Below are 13,093 nucleotides of genomic sequence, written 5' to 3'. Positions count from 1 at the left end.
AACAGGAAGTAAACACATCCCTCAAGGTCATTAACATGAATTAAAAGGTGGGTCTAAAATTGGGATACTTGCATTAATTTACATATGGGGACCATTCATGGAAGATTTTTTATTGATGACAACTGATATTGTAAGTGAATGAAATTTCTGACTTTGAATAAAGGCAAGAGAGAAATATGTTACTTTGGTGACTTCACAGATTTATTATATTGTGTTAAAACCTGTTTGCCATCTTCAGGTGAATGTGTGAGGTATAAAATGGAAGTCTATTTTGAAAAATGTATTCTTTACCAAAGAGCTATAACAGTCGAATATGTAAACCTTAGCAAAGTAATGAATTGAAATGCCATCTTATTTATATGTACTGCATCATTGCAGGCAATCTCAGGAAAATCGAAATGAATGCCAGATGGAAAATCACAATCAGACCTCTATCGACTTCATCCTCCTTGGCCTGTTCCCCCCATCCAGCCTTGGCCTGTTCCTTTTCACTCTCACCATCCCCATCTTCCTGATGGCCCTGACTGGCAACCTGTGCATGGTCCTGCTCATCCTCCTGGACGCCCAGCTCCACACACCCATGTACTTCCTGCTCAGTCAGCTCTCCCTCATGGACCTCATTTACATCTGCACCACAGTGCCCAAGATGGCTTCCGGTTTCCTGTTTGGGAACAAGTCCATCTCCTTCATTGGGTGTGGGGTGCAGTGTTTCTTTTTCGCTACTTTAGCAAGTTCAGAAGGACCTATCCTGATGTCTATGTCCTATGACCGTTATGTGGCTATTTGCTTCCCTCTGCACTACCCAGTCCGCATGAACAGAAGAGAGTGTGTGTTGATGATCCTGGGATTCCTATGACCGTTATGTGGCTATTTGCTTCCCTCTGCACTACCCCATCCGCATGAACAGAAGAGAGTGTGTGTTGATGATCCTGGGGTCCTGGGTCATGGGTGTTGTCAACTCCTGTATTCACACAGTCTATGTCCTCCACATCCCTTACTGCAGGTCCAGGGCCATCGATCATTTCTACTGTGATATCCCAGCCATGCTGACTTTGGCCTGTGGGGACAACAGGGTCTATGAGTACACTGTGTTTCTCAGCAGTGTCCTCTTTCTCCTGCTCCCTTTCATGGTCATCCTGGCTTCCTATGGGAAAGTGCTCCTTGCTATCTACCGCATGCACTCACGGGAAGGCAGGAAGAAGGCCTATTCCACCTGCAGCACCCACCTCACCGTGGTGACTTTCTTCTATGTACCTTTTGTTTTCACTTATCTCCGCCCCAAATCCCTCCGTTCTCCAGCAGTGGACAAGTTGGTGGCCGTCTTCTACACCATCCTCACCCCAGTGCTCAACCCTGTGATCTACAGCCTGAGGAACAAGGAGGTGCTGGGGGCCCTGAGGAGAGTGGCTGGGAGGTTCCATCCTACCACAGTGTAGGTAAATTTCTGACTCAGTGTATTCAGCAGTGAATAGTGAGTAGAACAATGCTTAATGCTGAGGCCTCAGAAACTAGAAATAATGTTTAAGATTTTTAAATTTTGAGATATGAAATGATAAAAATGATGTGCTCTCATGTATACAATTTCTCTCCCTTTGTCTCACCTTTCCCATGAAAATACAGAGACAGTAGTTTTTGTTATCTGGGGGACAATATTTTATGAGTACGTAGATATTGAAATGGAAACTGAGGAAAATTTTGCAGTGCTTTTGAATGTTTTGTGTGATCCAAACCTTTGTTGAATATTTTAATTTTTAAAAACTACAGTAAGAAGACATTGGTGTGAATTTCCTTCAAAAACTCACACTCCTAGGAGGACACTTATCCCATTGTCTTTGTTACTATCTACCCTGACCTCTCAAAATATATGTGACTAGATAAATCCTGTTACTGAATTTCTCATGAGTAGTAGGAATACAGCAAAGCTGTCTGAGTTCACATCCTTACCTGCATGTGCCGATCACTCCTGCACACCCAGAACTCACACTGGCACAGGTGATGGCACAGAGACCCAAACTCTCTTTTCCTCACCATCACCTGTGACTCCCATCTCCTGCTGACCCTCAGGATCTCTGCTCTCAACACAACACAACACTACATATGGATTAGCATGAATTCTGAGTGACATTGGATGAAAATGGAGTACAACCCATGAAGAACAAGGATATTTTCTGTGAACTCTTGATTCTTCAATGAAGTTACAACACATGGATGAGCATTTGTAACTCATAAAAATCCATGCATGTCCTACTCAATCTGTGTGGAAATGGTTTGTCTTTATTTCACAGGTCCTCCACAGTGTTTTTCAAACAAGGTGTCACTGTTTCCCTCAGGGTAGCCTTTAGTTCCTGGGCTAAAGCAGCCCTCTTGCCTCAGCCTCCTCAGTGTCTATCCCATGGCCTGTGTCACTGCAGTACACAAAGCTGTGTCACCTGGCACTTTCTCTTTGGGACACAGAATGGGCTTCCTTTAAAAATGAGTGTGACTGTTCTTTTGAAGAGGTGTAAGTTATAGTGGGTAATTCCTGTGGACTAAAAGAAGATGTTCAGAGATGAGTGAGAACAACAGCTGCATTTTACTTAGGTTTTGACTCCTGATTTCTTTCAGTGTGAGCCCAGTCCCCTTGTCATCCATGATCACTGCACGGTCACAGTGGGGAGGGTGAAGGTCCTGGCCTCTGCACAGCACCCTCAGGAGGACAGCACCCCAGATCTCCAGGACAGGTGGGGCTCAGGGGACGCCCTGGTCCTCCTGTGTCCTGTCCACCTCACCTTGTATCACCCACATAAGCCTGCATTTCCAGGAGACTCCCTGCCCTGGTCAGACCAAAGCCCCAGGTCCCACACACTCAGCTCCAACTGTTTCTCCTCCTCCCATCACGGGACCTGGCCCAGGGAGCCAGAGATGCCACCGAGAAAGCACGGGTCATGGAGTCCTCCTCAGGTCCTCCGTCCACCTCCAAGGTCTCTCCCCTCCTCCTCGTCCTCCTTCTCCTCCTCCTCACAGTTCAGTCCCCGCAGGGCCTGGAGGGCCAGGTGGGCTCTGCTGAAACATCCATGGCCATTTCCTGAGGGCAACAAAGAGCCACTTCAGCTTGCAAAGACAGGGCATTCAGTCTGCGGATTTTACTTCAAGAATTGCTTCTGTCTGGAATATTAAACATTCAAATATTGTAAAATCCTTACACAAAAATATGGTGCAACACTATTCATTTCTGATAAGAACATGTACTTGATTTCTTAGAAATTAAATTCAAGAGCATAATAACACTTCTATTTCTATCAAAAATTAATGCCTGAATATTTTGTGAATAACTCCCTACAGTGTCCCTAATTCTATCATTTTCATTACCTACTTTAAAATGATGAAATTGTTCATAACTCAATGCACTTTTCAAAAGAAATACTTGGACATTGTAGAATAGCGTGCATGTAAATTTCTAAGATTTTCTACTTCCATACTGTAATTAAATGCACATCATTTTCATGCACTTTGTGTCACTATGAACAACATAGGAAATAATGAGTATGTGCAGGCACATCACAGCCACACAGGCCCTGAGTTACAGCGTGGACACAGAAGGTGCCTTAAGAAACCAGAGTGGCACAGACCAGAAAGGTCCAGATGAAGTTGCCTGGTCCTCCCCAGGGTAGCTTGCAGAGATCTCAGTACCCACAGGGCTCTGTCCTCACCTTGGCCTCAGACCAGGTCGTGTCCTCTGTGACTGGCCCTCCAGTCAGTCTCAGTGGACCTTCCCCAGGGACAGGGCAGTCCTTAGACTCAGTCCTAAGCTCCTTTACTAAGGGTTCTGGTTTCTGTTTAGTCTCCTGGAGGTCTGTGAAATGCCAGGTAAGAAATGAAAGGCATTTGTCAGGAGAATCCTCAGAAAGTCCACTGAGAAACATGACTTTGTGCACCTGTGACTGTGGGCTCATTGTCAATGGGACTGGGTCCTGAGGCTCTGGAGAGCTGACTGCCATGGGGGTGATCACTGATCTGAGGATTCATCCACCAATGTTCCAGTCTGGGGGTGCTGCTGAGACCTCACGTTCGGCTCAGCTGGGCCTGTTGGAGAGACCTTCAGGCTGTGTCTCCTGCTCTTTCCTGCCTCTCAGCCTCCTGTCCACTGTGGCCTGAGTGGTTGGTTTCTCCTGGCTCTTCTGCTACACAGTTCCTGCACTGATACCAGACACCCATGAAATCAGGAACTAAATTAAACTGCTCTTCTAAGCTGTGGGTGGCAGGTATTTTGCCCAGGAACTCGACAGCACAGCATCACAACAGGTAATCAAGGCAGGGTGTTTTCCAATGTGTGGAGATATCAAGAGGTACTAATGCGACCTTTCTCTTTGCTTTACAATTTGGAAAGAGAAATTCCCATATGTGTTAAGAGACATTAGTTTCAGAAACAGAATGGAAGCTGAATTTGAGCATAAGTTGCTGCACTTTTCATACCACTGAGCACAGACATCCTGATATGAGGTGTGCAGAGAACAGAAAATGAATTTGGATCCAGTGAGGAGCCTGTGCCCTAGGACAGAGGAGGAGCCTCTTTCAAAGTGGAAGCCAGGAGAGCACATTGTACTGCATGTGCTGTCCGTGTGCTCAAGTGCACAGAAAGGTAAATTCTACTCTAAACCAAAATTCATAGTAAAGGATGAATTCTTTCCTCATATAATCTGTTTTCTTTTGCTTTTTGCTTGTGTTCTTTGTTGTTTTTCTCAAGAGTGATGAGTGAATCTGAGCATTTGTCAACTTAATACTACCTAATACTTTCTGTTTAGTGTTCCTACGAGTCCATTTTATTGCAATCAAATACCTGGAAATTATAAAGATCATTTCAATATGAAAATGTGAAATAGTACTTGTGGTTTAAAAAAAGTGAGACTGGTTAAATGAAGAAATGCACAATTTTTATACTTCCAAACTCTTTGGAAAAGATTCCAGGAATGACATGAACAGAAGTTGGGTGTATTTCTATTTAAATCCACTTCTTTCTTTATGCTTTTCAATTTGCAATACACTTACCTCATATCTGTGCAGAGGACAACATTTCAGCAAAATGATAGTAGTAATATCTACTTTAGTGACATGAAAATGCTTTATTTTTTCCCTCATTGAGTTTATTAGAATATTTTAGGTGTACAGTACAGTTACCTTCATCACTGGGATCTTGAACCTTTACATGGCAGGTTTTGATTAATGCTTTATTGAGATCTAAACCTGCATAGTTTACAAAACAGCTTGAATTCTACACTGTTGGAGAAGCATGGCTGTATTTATTCTCATAGTGCTGACTGCACCCATGGGACGATGGTGATCATGATGAAGTCGTTACACTCCCTGTTCCTGTGCAGCGCTGTCTCACACCAGGTCTCCAACGAGTGTGCACCCAGTCTCTCCTCACAGGCAGCTGTCTTCCTCCAGGTTGACTTCTGAAAGATGCTGTGTGACATGCCCACCAGGGTCTACCTTTCTTAAATGACAATGGAAAGATCTAGAATCTAAACTTCAGGTAGTGACCTCATGCAGTGTAGGACAATGAGACCAATTTCATTCCAAAGAGCTCTATGCAATGGGTTCTGCACATCGATGGTATCTTCCTCCTACTACCTGCTTATGCATTAATGCTGCTGTGTCACTGGGGACCTTCGGAGCTGGAAAATTACAATGAGACCTTCACCGACTTCATCCTGCTGGGTCTGTTCCCCACATCGAGTCTTGGTCTTTTCCTCTTCACTCTCACCATCCTCATCTTCCTGATGGCCCTGATCGGCAACCTGTGCATGGTGCTGCTCATCCTCCTGGATTCCCAGCTCCACACACCCATGTACCTCCTGCTCAGTCAGCTCTCCCTCATAGACCTAATTTGCATCTGCACCACTGTGCCCAAGATGGCTTCTGGTTTCCTGTTTGGGAACAAGTCCATCTCCTTCATTGGGTGTGGAGTTCAATGTTTCTTTTTTGCGATGTTAGCAGGTTGCGAAGGACCTATTCTGATGTCTATGGCCTATGATCGCTATGTGGCTATTTGCTTCCCTCTGCACTACCCCATCCGCATGAACAGAAGAGTGTGTGTGCTGATGATCCTGGGATCCTGGGTCATGGGTGTTGTCAACTCCTGTGCTCACACAGTCTATGTCCTCCACATCCCTTACTGCAGGTCCAGGGCCATCGATCATTTCTACTGTGATATCCCAGCCATGGTGACTCTGGCCTGTGAGGACACCTGGATCTATGAGTACACTTTGTTTCTCAGCACGGTCACCTTTCTCCTATTCCCTTTCATAGTCATAGTGGGTTCCTACGGGAAAGTGCTCCTTGCTGTCTACCGCATGCGCACACAGGAAGGCAGGAAGAAGGCCTATTCCACCTGCAGCACCCACCTCACAGTGGTGACTTTGTACTATGTACCTTTTGTTTTCACTTATCTCCGCCCAAAGTCCTTCCGGTCTCCAGCAGAGGACAAGGTGGTCTCTGTCTTCTATGCCATCCTCACCCCAATGCTCAACCCTGTGATCTACAGCCTGAGGAACAAGGAGGTGCTGGGGGCCCTGGCAAGAGTGGCTGTGAAGTTCCGTTCTACCACAATGTAAAATGTAGATAAATTTCCGCGTCAATATATGCAGCAGTGGATAGGGACTAGAAAAATTGTTAAGGTTGAGGCCTCAGAAATTACAATTAGGGTTTCAGATTTAAAAATTTTGAGGGATAACATGACAATAATTATATGTCCTCATATATTTATTTTGTTTTCTTTATCTCTCCTTTCCAATAAAAATAATAATCATGAAGTTTTTGTCATTTTTGCTACAATATTTTTGTATTATGGAGATAAGGAAATGGAAAATTTTCAGCAGTCCTTTTTAAGATTCTGCGTGATAAAAATCTCTGTAGGATAGTTTAGTACTAAAAAAGTAGAGTGAGAAGCACATTGCTGGGAATTTCCCTCAAAATACACACACTCCCTGGAACACAAGCATGCCATTGTCCTTGTTCCTTTCCTAATCTGACCTCTCAAAATTTATGTGATCGGATAAAACCTGTTACTGAATTTCCTCATTTGTAGTAGGAATACAGGAAAGGTGCCTGAGTTGCCATCCTCAGCTACACAGTCATCACTACTCCACATCTTTATATCCTTATTAAGTTCATTGGTACATTTTCAGCAGTAATAATGTGACATTCATCACTGGGATTTTGTACCTTTACACGATTTATCTGGGTTCTTGATTTCTCCATTATCCAACGCTCCCTTCACCCCCTCCACCCTTCGCTGTTTACAAAGATATTGTTTCCATGTTTATAGTTTTCACATATTTTTCTTTTCAGTTTTTACCTTTCCCCATTCTTTTTAACTTTCCCTACTTCCTTTATTCTTGCAGACCTTTTCTTCCTGTTACACAATATCAATTAAACATTTGATCCTTATTCATGCTTTCAATATTTCACAACAGAGAAACTATTCAGTATTTACAAATGTGTGACTTATTAATTTCAATTAAGAGTGTGGCCTCAATGTGCATCCATTTTGCTATAAGTAACTCTACTTTCTTGTTGTTTATGGCTGAGTAGTGCTCTATTTAACACAAAAGAAAACATCTTCTTTATCCAATTTCCAGTTGATGGGCAACTGGGCTGCTTCCTAATTATAGCTATTATGAACTGTGCCACTATAAACATGGGTACACATATATCACTGTGGTATGAATCGTTTAAATATTTAGTGAAAATACCCAACAGAGGACTAGCTGGATCTAATTAGACTCCCAATCCTAGCTGTGTAAGGTATCTCTATAGTGATTTCATCAGTGGTTACACCAGTCTGCACTCCCACCAATAATGAAGAAGTGTTCTTTTCTCCCCACAACCCTGTAAGCATGTGTTATTTGTGGATTTCCTCATAGCAGCCATTTTTTTGTAGTGAGGTGGAATCTCAGTGCTATTTTCATGTATATCTCTCAAATGAACAGTGATGTTGAACATTTTTTCTTATGTTTATTTGTTGCATTTATTTCTTTGATAAATATGTTCATTTCAGATGCCCATTTTTGATTTGGGTCTGAATCTTTGGGGGATCTGAGTTTTGAGTTACTTGTATATTCTAGGTAGTAGACCTTTTTCCGAGGAACAGCTGGTAAAAATGTTTCCCACACTGCAGATTATCTCTTAGCTCCACTGGGGATTTCTCTGGCAGAGCAGAAAAATTTTAAAAAGATGAAATTCCACATTTTGATTCTTTATGCTAGTTCCCATGCTACTGAGGATTTGTTCATCAAGTCATTTCCTATGGCAACATTTTAAGAGTTCTACCTAATTTACCTTCCGGCATGTTTACTGTTTCTATTTTAATATGTACATCTTTGATCCACTTAGATATTAGTGGAGTGCATGCTAAAGATATAGGTGTAGTTTTAATCTATGACGATTTGAAATCCAGTTTTTCCAATACCATTTATGAAAGAGGCTGTCTTTCCCCCAGAGAGGGTGGTTGGCTCCTTTGTCAAAGATGAGGTGGCTGAGTATGTAAGCAGTGGATTTGGCATCTTCTAATGTATTCCACTGATCCTCATGTCAGCTTCTTTGCCAGTATCATGCTGTTTTTATCGCAATGGCTTTATAGTATGGTTTCAAGTTTGGGATTGTAATACTCCCTGCCATGTCTCTATAGCCTAGAATTGCTATTGCTATTCTGGGTCCCTTCATGTTCTAGATGAATGTTAGGATTGTTTACTCCAGTTTCTGTGAAATATACTGTTGGGATTTCAGTTGGGAATGCACTGAATCTGTTCAACATTCTGGAAGTATGGCAATTTTCACTATCTAAATTCTTCCTACCCAGGAACAAGAGATGTCTTTTAACTATCTTATAGCCTCTACAATCTCTTTTACTCACAATGTTGTGTTTCTCAAAGTAGAGGTCTTTTGCTTCCTTTGTTAGATTGATTTCTAGATGTTTCATTATTTTGGATATTACTCTGAAAGTGATTTTTTTCTCTAATTTCACTCTCAGTGAGTATTATTTATGTACAAGGAAGCTATTGATTTCTGATTATGTAACTTTTATTCAGCCACTTTCCTGAATCTGTCACTTAAGTCTAGAAGTCTTTTGGCAGAGATTTTGGGTCCACTATGTAGAGTACTATATGATTAGCAAAGTGTGACTGTTTCAATTCTTCCTTGGGTATCTTTATTGGTTTTAATGTTTTCTCTTCTTGAATTGCTGTGGTTAATTTTTCAAAAGGATATTGAACAGGAGTGGTGGCACTGGACATTCTTGTCTTCTTCCTGATTTTAGCATGGAGGTTTTCATTTTCGGACCATTGGGTATGCTGTTGATCATTGTCTTTTCTTAGTCAGACTGTATCAAGTTGAGATAAAGATCATCTATTCCAGCTTTCTGTAGGTAGTTTTTCATCATGAATGGTAGTGCACTGTACATCTTGAATTCACATTGCCACAGTGTAATGGTAGATAGCACTGAAACTCTACCTCACCAACCCCTCTGACTCCCAACTCCTGGAAACCCGCATGATCTCCGTTCTCAACGTAGTGCAATCTAAATACTGAATACAATCAGGATATAAGACTCTGACCTACAATGCAGTTCATTTTGGGTGGCATTGGATAAAAAGAGGATACAACACATGAAAAGATACAATATTATCTGTTAACTCTTGATTATTCAATGAAATATAAATTAACACACAGATGCCCATTCCTAAATCACAGAAATCCATGAATGCCCTACTCAGTCTGTAGAAATAGTTTGTGTTTATTTAACAGGTCTTCCACTGTGTTTCTGAAACAAGGTGTCACTGCTTCCCCCAGTTTCCTTTAGTTCCTGGGCTCAAGCAATCCTCCTGCCTCAGTCTCCTGAGAGTCTAAACCATGACCTGTTCCACTGCAGTACACAAAGCTTTGTCACCTGGTTCTTTCTCTTTTTTAGGACACAGAATGGGCTTCCTTTAAAAACAAGTGAGTGTGACTGTTCATGTGAAGAGCTGTAAGCTCTAGTTTGTAATTCCTGTGTTCTAAACAAAGACATTCAGAGATAAGTGAGAGCAATAGCTGCATTTTACATAAGTTTTGATTCCTGAGTTCTTTCAGTTTGAGCCCAGTCTACTGGCTGTCCACGCTCACTGAGTGGTCACAGTGGTAAAGGTGAAGGTTCTAGACCCTGCCCAGCACTCTCAGCAGGACAGCACCCCAGATCTCTAGGACAGGTGGGGCTCAGGGGATGCTACAGTCCTCCTTTGTCCTGGCCTCCTCTCCCTTTGTCATGCAAACAATCCTTCGGCTCCCAGGAAATGCCCTGACCAGGTCAGACCAATGCCCCAGGTCCCACACACTAAGCTCCACCTGTGTCCCCTCATCCAGTGGCGGGATCTGGGCCATGGAGCCAGAGATGACACTGAGGAAGCCCCAGTCATGGAGTCCTCCTCAGGCACTGCGTCCACCTCCAAGGTCTCTCCCCTCCTCCTCCTCCTCCTCCTCCTCCTCCTCACAGTTCAGTCCGCCAGGTCCTGGAGGGCCAGACAGGCTGTACTCTAACACCCATGGCCATTTGCTGAGGGCAGCAGAGAGGCGCTTCAGCTTGCAAAGACAGGGCATTCAGTGTGTGGATTTTAACATCAGAAATTATTTCAGCCTTAATATTAACTTTTCACATATTATTAAGTCCTTACACAATAGCATGGTGCAATGTTATTCATTTCTGCATATAATGCATAAATATTTTTTTAGAAATTAGAAGTTTGTTATTAGGATTGTTTCTATTTGTAAGGAAAACAATGATGGAATATTTTGTGAATAACTGCCAACAATCTCCAGAATAACATTATCTTTACTATTGAGTTTAACAATATAAAATTGTTTGTAATTGGATGGACTTTTGTACAGAAATAGTTGCGAGCTTTAGAATAACCTCTATGTGATTCTCTAAGAATATCTACCAACGTGCTCTCATTAAATGCATGTCATATCATGCATGTTCTTACATTACAAAGTGGGAAATGATCATTACGTGCAGGTGTGTCATCACTCACAGGCCCTGAGTTGCATTGTGCACACAGAAGTCTCCATGACAAACCAGAGCGGCACAGGCTGGGAAGGTCTGCATGAACCTGCCTCTTCTTCCTCCAGGGCAGCCTGTGGAGTTCTCAGTGCCTGAAGGGCTCTTTCCTCCCCCTGGCTTCAGGCCAGGACATGTCCTCAGTGACTGGCCCTCCTGTCAGTCTCAGTGGACCTTCCCTTGGGTCAGAGCAGTGTTCAACCTCAGTCTGCAGCCACAGAAGGAGGGATCCTGGCTGCTGCTCAGTCTCCCAAAGGTCTCTGAGACGCCAGGTGGAAGTAAGATGTCCATGGGTACATCTGTCAGCACAGGACTCAAGGCGTCCACTAGGAAGCACGACTGCTCTGCTGTGACTGTGGCCTCATTGTCAACTTAAGAGGTCAGGAGATCTGGGAGAGGTGGGCAGGTCTGGGGTTGACAGAGCAGACTGGACTGACCCGCTGGTGTCTGGAGGTGTTCCTTCGGCTGGGGGCGACAGGAGGACTGACTTGGAATTTACATCTCTTGCTGATGCTTATTTACTTGGGCTCTGCTCTGATTCCTGAGATTCTACAGCAGCTATTTTACAGTGTGCTGAGCTCCAATTCACTGAGGCGAGGTCAGAACATGTGTCGGTATAGGAAGGGACATTCAGGCAGGACCAGCTCTTTGAACGGAATGTGGCTAGCTGTCCAGAGTCAGAACTTCAAAGCCTTCCCCACCCTTGATGAATCCTCAGGTTGATCTGTAAGCCAGGAGGGTCACTTTATGAGAGATCAGGAGCACAGGACAAGTCAGGTATCCTGAGAGAGAGAGAAGCGACTCCGAGTTTGGCAAAACAGGTCGATGGTGTTGTTTGCGCTTTCTCCTTTTTTTTTTTTTTTTAAATCTCCAATGCCTCCTTCTTTTCTTCTGTCTTACATTTCTTTTTCTTTTTCTGCCTTTGTTCTTTGCTTCCTTCGTTTCTCTCTCTCTCTCTCTTTCTCTCTCTCTCTCTCCATCTCTCTCTCCCTCTCTTTCTTTCTTTTCTTTTTGGCAGTAGTGGGTTTCTTATGCAAGACCTTGGACCTGCAAGGTAGGCACAGTGCCACTGAGCCAAATCCTTGACCTCAGTCCATGTTTTCTTGAAACCTCTCTGCAACCGGAAATTAATGAAACCCATGTTTGACTAAATTCAGAGACTTGCTCCAGCTGTGAAAATGATCAGAACAGATACAGTGAACGCAGTTTACTGTGTAAATCTCTCAGACTCTAAGAATCCTCTGTGGACAGGGGGCGAGTAGAGAGGGGGAGCCTGTGCTGCATTGAAAACTGCACAGTGCCGACTTTGGGGGCACTGCTCTTTGGTTCCTAGTTCTTTTTCTTTGAATCTCTGGGTCACAGATGACTCAAGTGTCCGCGCTTCTCTTATTCCTGCTATGAACAGGAAGCTATATTTGAAAAATCCCCATTTTTTATTAGTCCAGGAATCAAAAAAGTATCAGTTTTCAGTATCATATTTTCACTTCTAAATGGAAGCCTAAGGAAACGATGCGGTGAAGTGATGTGAGGACTACAACACAGAATCCGTTGTAATGTGCGGGTGGCACTTGGAGAAATCATTCGTGACATTGAATATGAAGCTGGATCTCACAGGATATATGGGAATGTTTCTCTGTCATCGAATTCTCCTAGCAGGGACAGGGTGTCATTGGAAAAAGATATAACTTGTCATGAAAGTTTTAAAAAACATTCTTCTATGAGCATGTATCTATTTGTTGCTGGGTTAATGCAAAACTATAAAACCAGGTGATATAGGAAACACAAGATGCCCACACAAGTAACTTTAACAGTAAAATAATGTTTATGTGTAAAAAAATTGGAAAAATCCTTTAAATAATTTTTTACTTTTAGAAATTTATATTTTAATATTTTTCTTCTTTTCATTTTCTCTTTTGATTTGGGTAATTAAAATATGACAATCCCTTATTTTAGGATTATCATCCAAATATACTCCAAAAACAATTTGAGCAGGCACTTTTCAAAGGTGTGAATACGTTTGTG

At 42.8% G+C, this 13,093-nt stretch overlaps 2 protein-coding genes across 2 annotated transcripts; both read left to right on the top strand.

Annotated features, from left to right (window-relative positions):
* Positions 1-409: 409 nt before the first annotated feature.
* Positions 410-1,436, top strand: LOC104858240 (olfactory receptor 2L3). The gene is made up of 2 exons (XM_010618327.1): positions 410-831; positions 908-1,436. Exons 1-2 carry the CDS (start codon positions 410-412, stop codon positions 1,434-1,436), a joined length of 951 nt encoding a protein of 316 aa, XP_010616629.1.
* Positions 1,437-5,567: 4,131 nt separating this feature from the next.
* LOC104858238 (olfactory receptor 2L3) lies at positions 5,568-6,593 on the top strand. The gene has a single exon (XM_010618326.3). The coding sequence runs from the start codon at positions 5,568-5,570 to the stop codon at positions 6,591-6,593; it is 1,026 nt and encodes a 341-aa protein (XP_010616628.3).
* Positions 6,594-13,093: the final 6,500 nt, after the last annotated feature.

This window comes from Fukomys damarensis, unplaced genomic scaffold, assembly GCF_012274545.1.
Source record: "Fukomys damarensis isolate Sample0158 unplaced genomic scaffold, DMR_v1.0_HiC HiC_scaffold_3, whole genome shotgun sequence".
NCBI lineage: Eukaryota > Metazoa > Chordata > Mammalia > Rodentia > Bathyergidae > Fukomys > Fukomys damarensis.
This window is presented reverse-complemented; position numbering and strand designations above follow the sequence as displayed.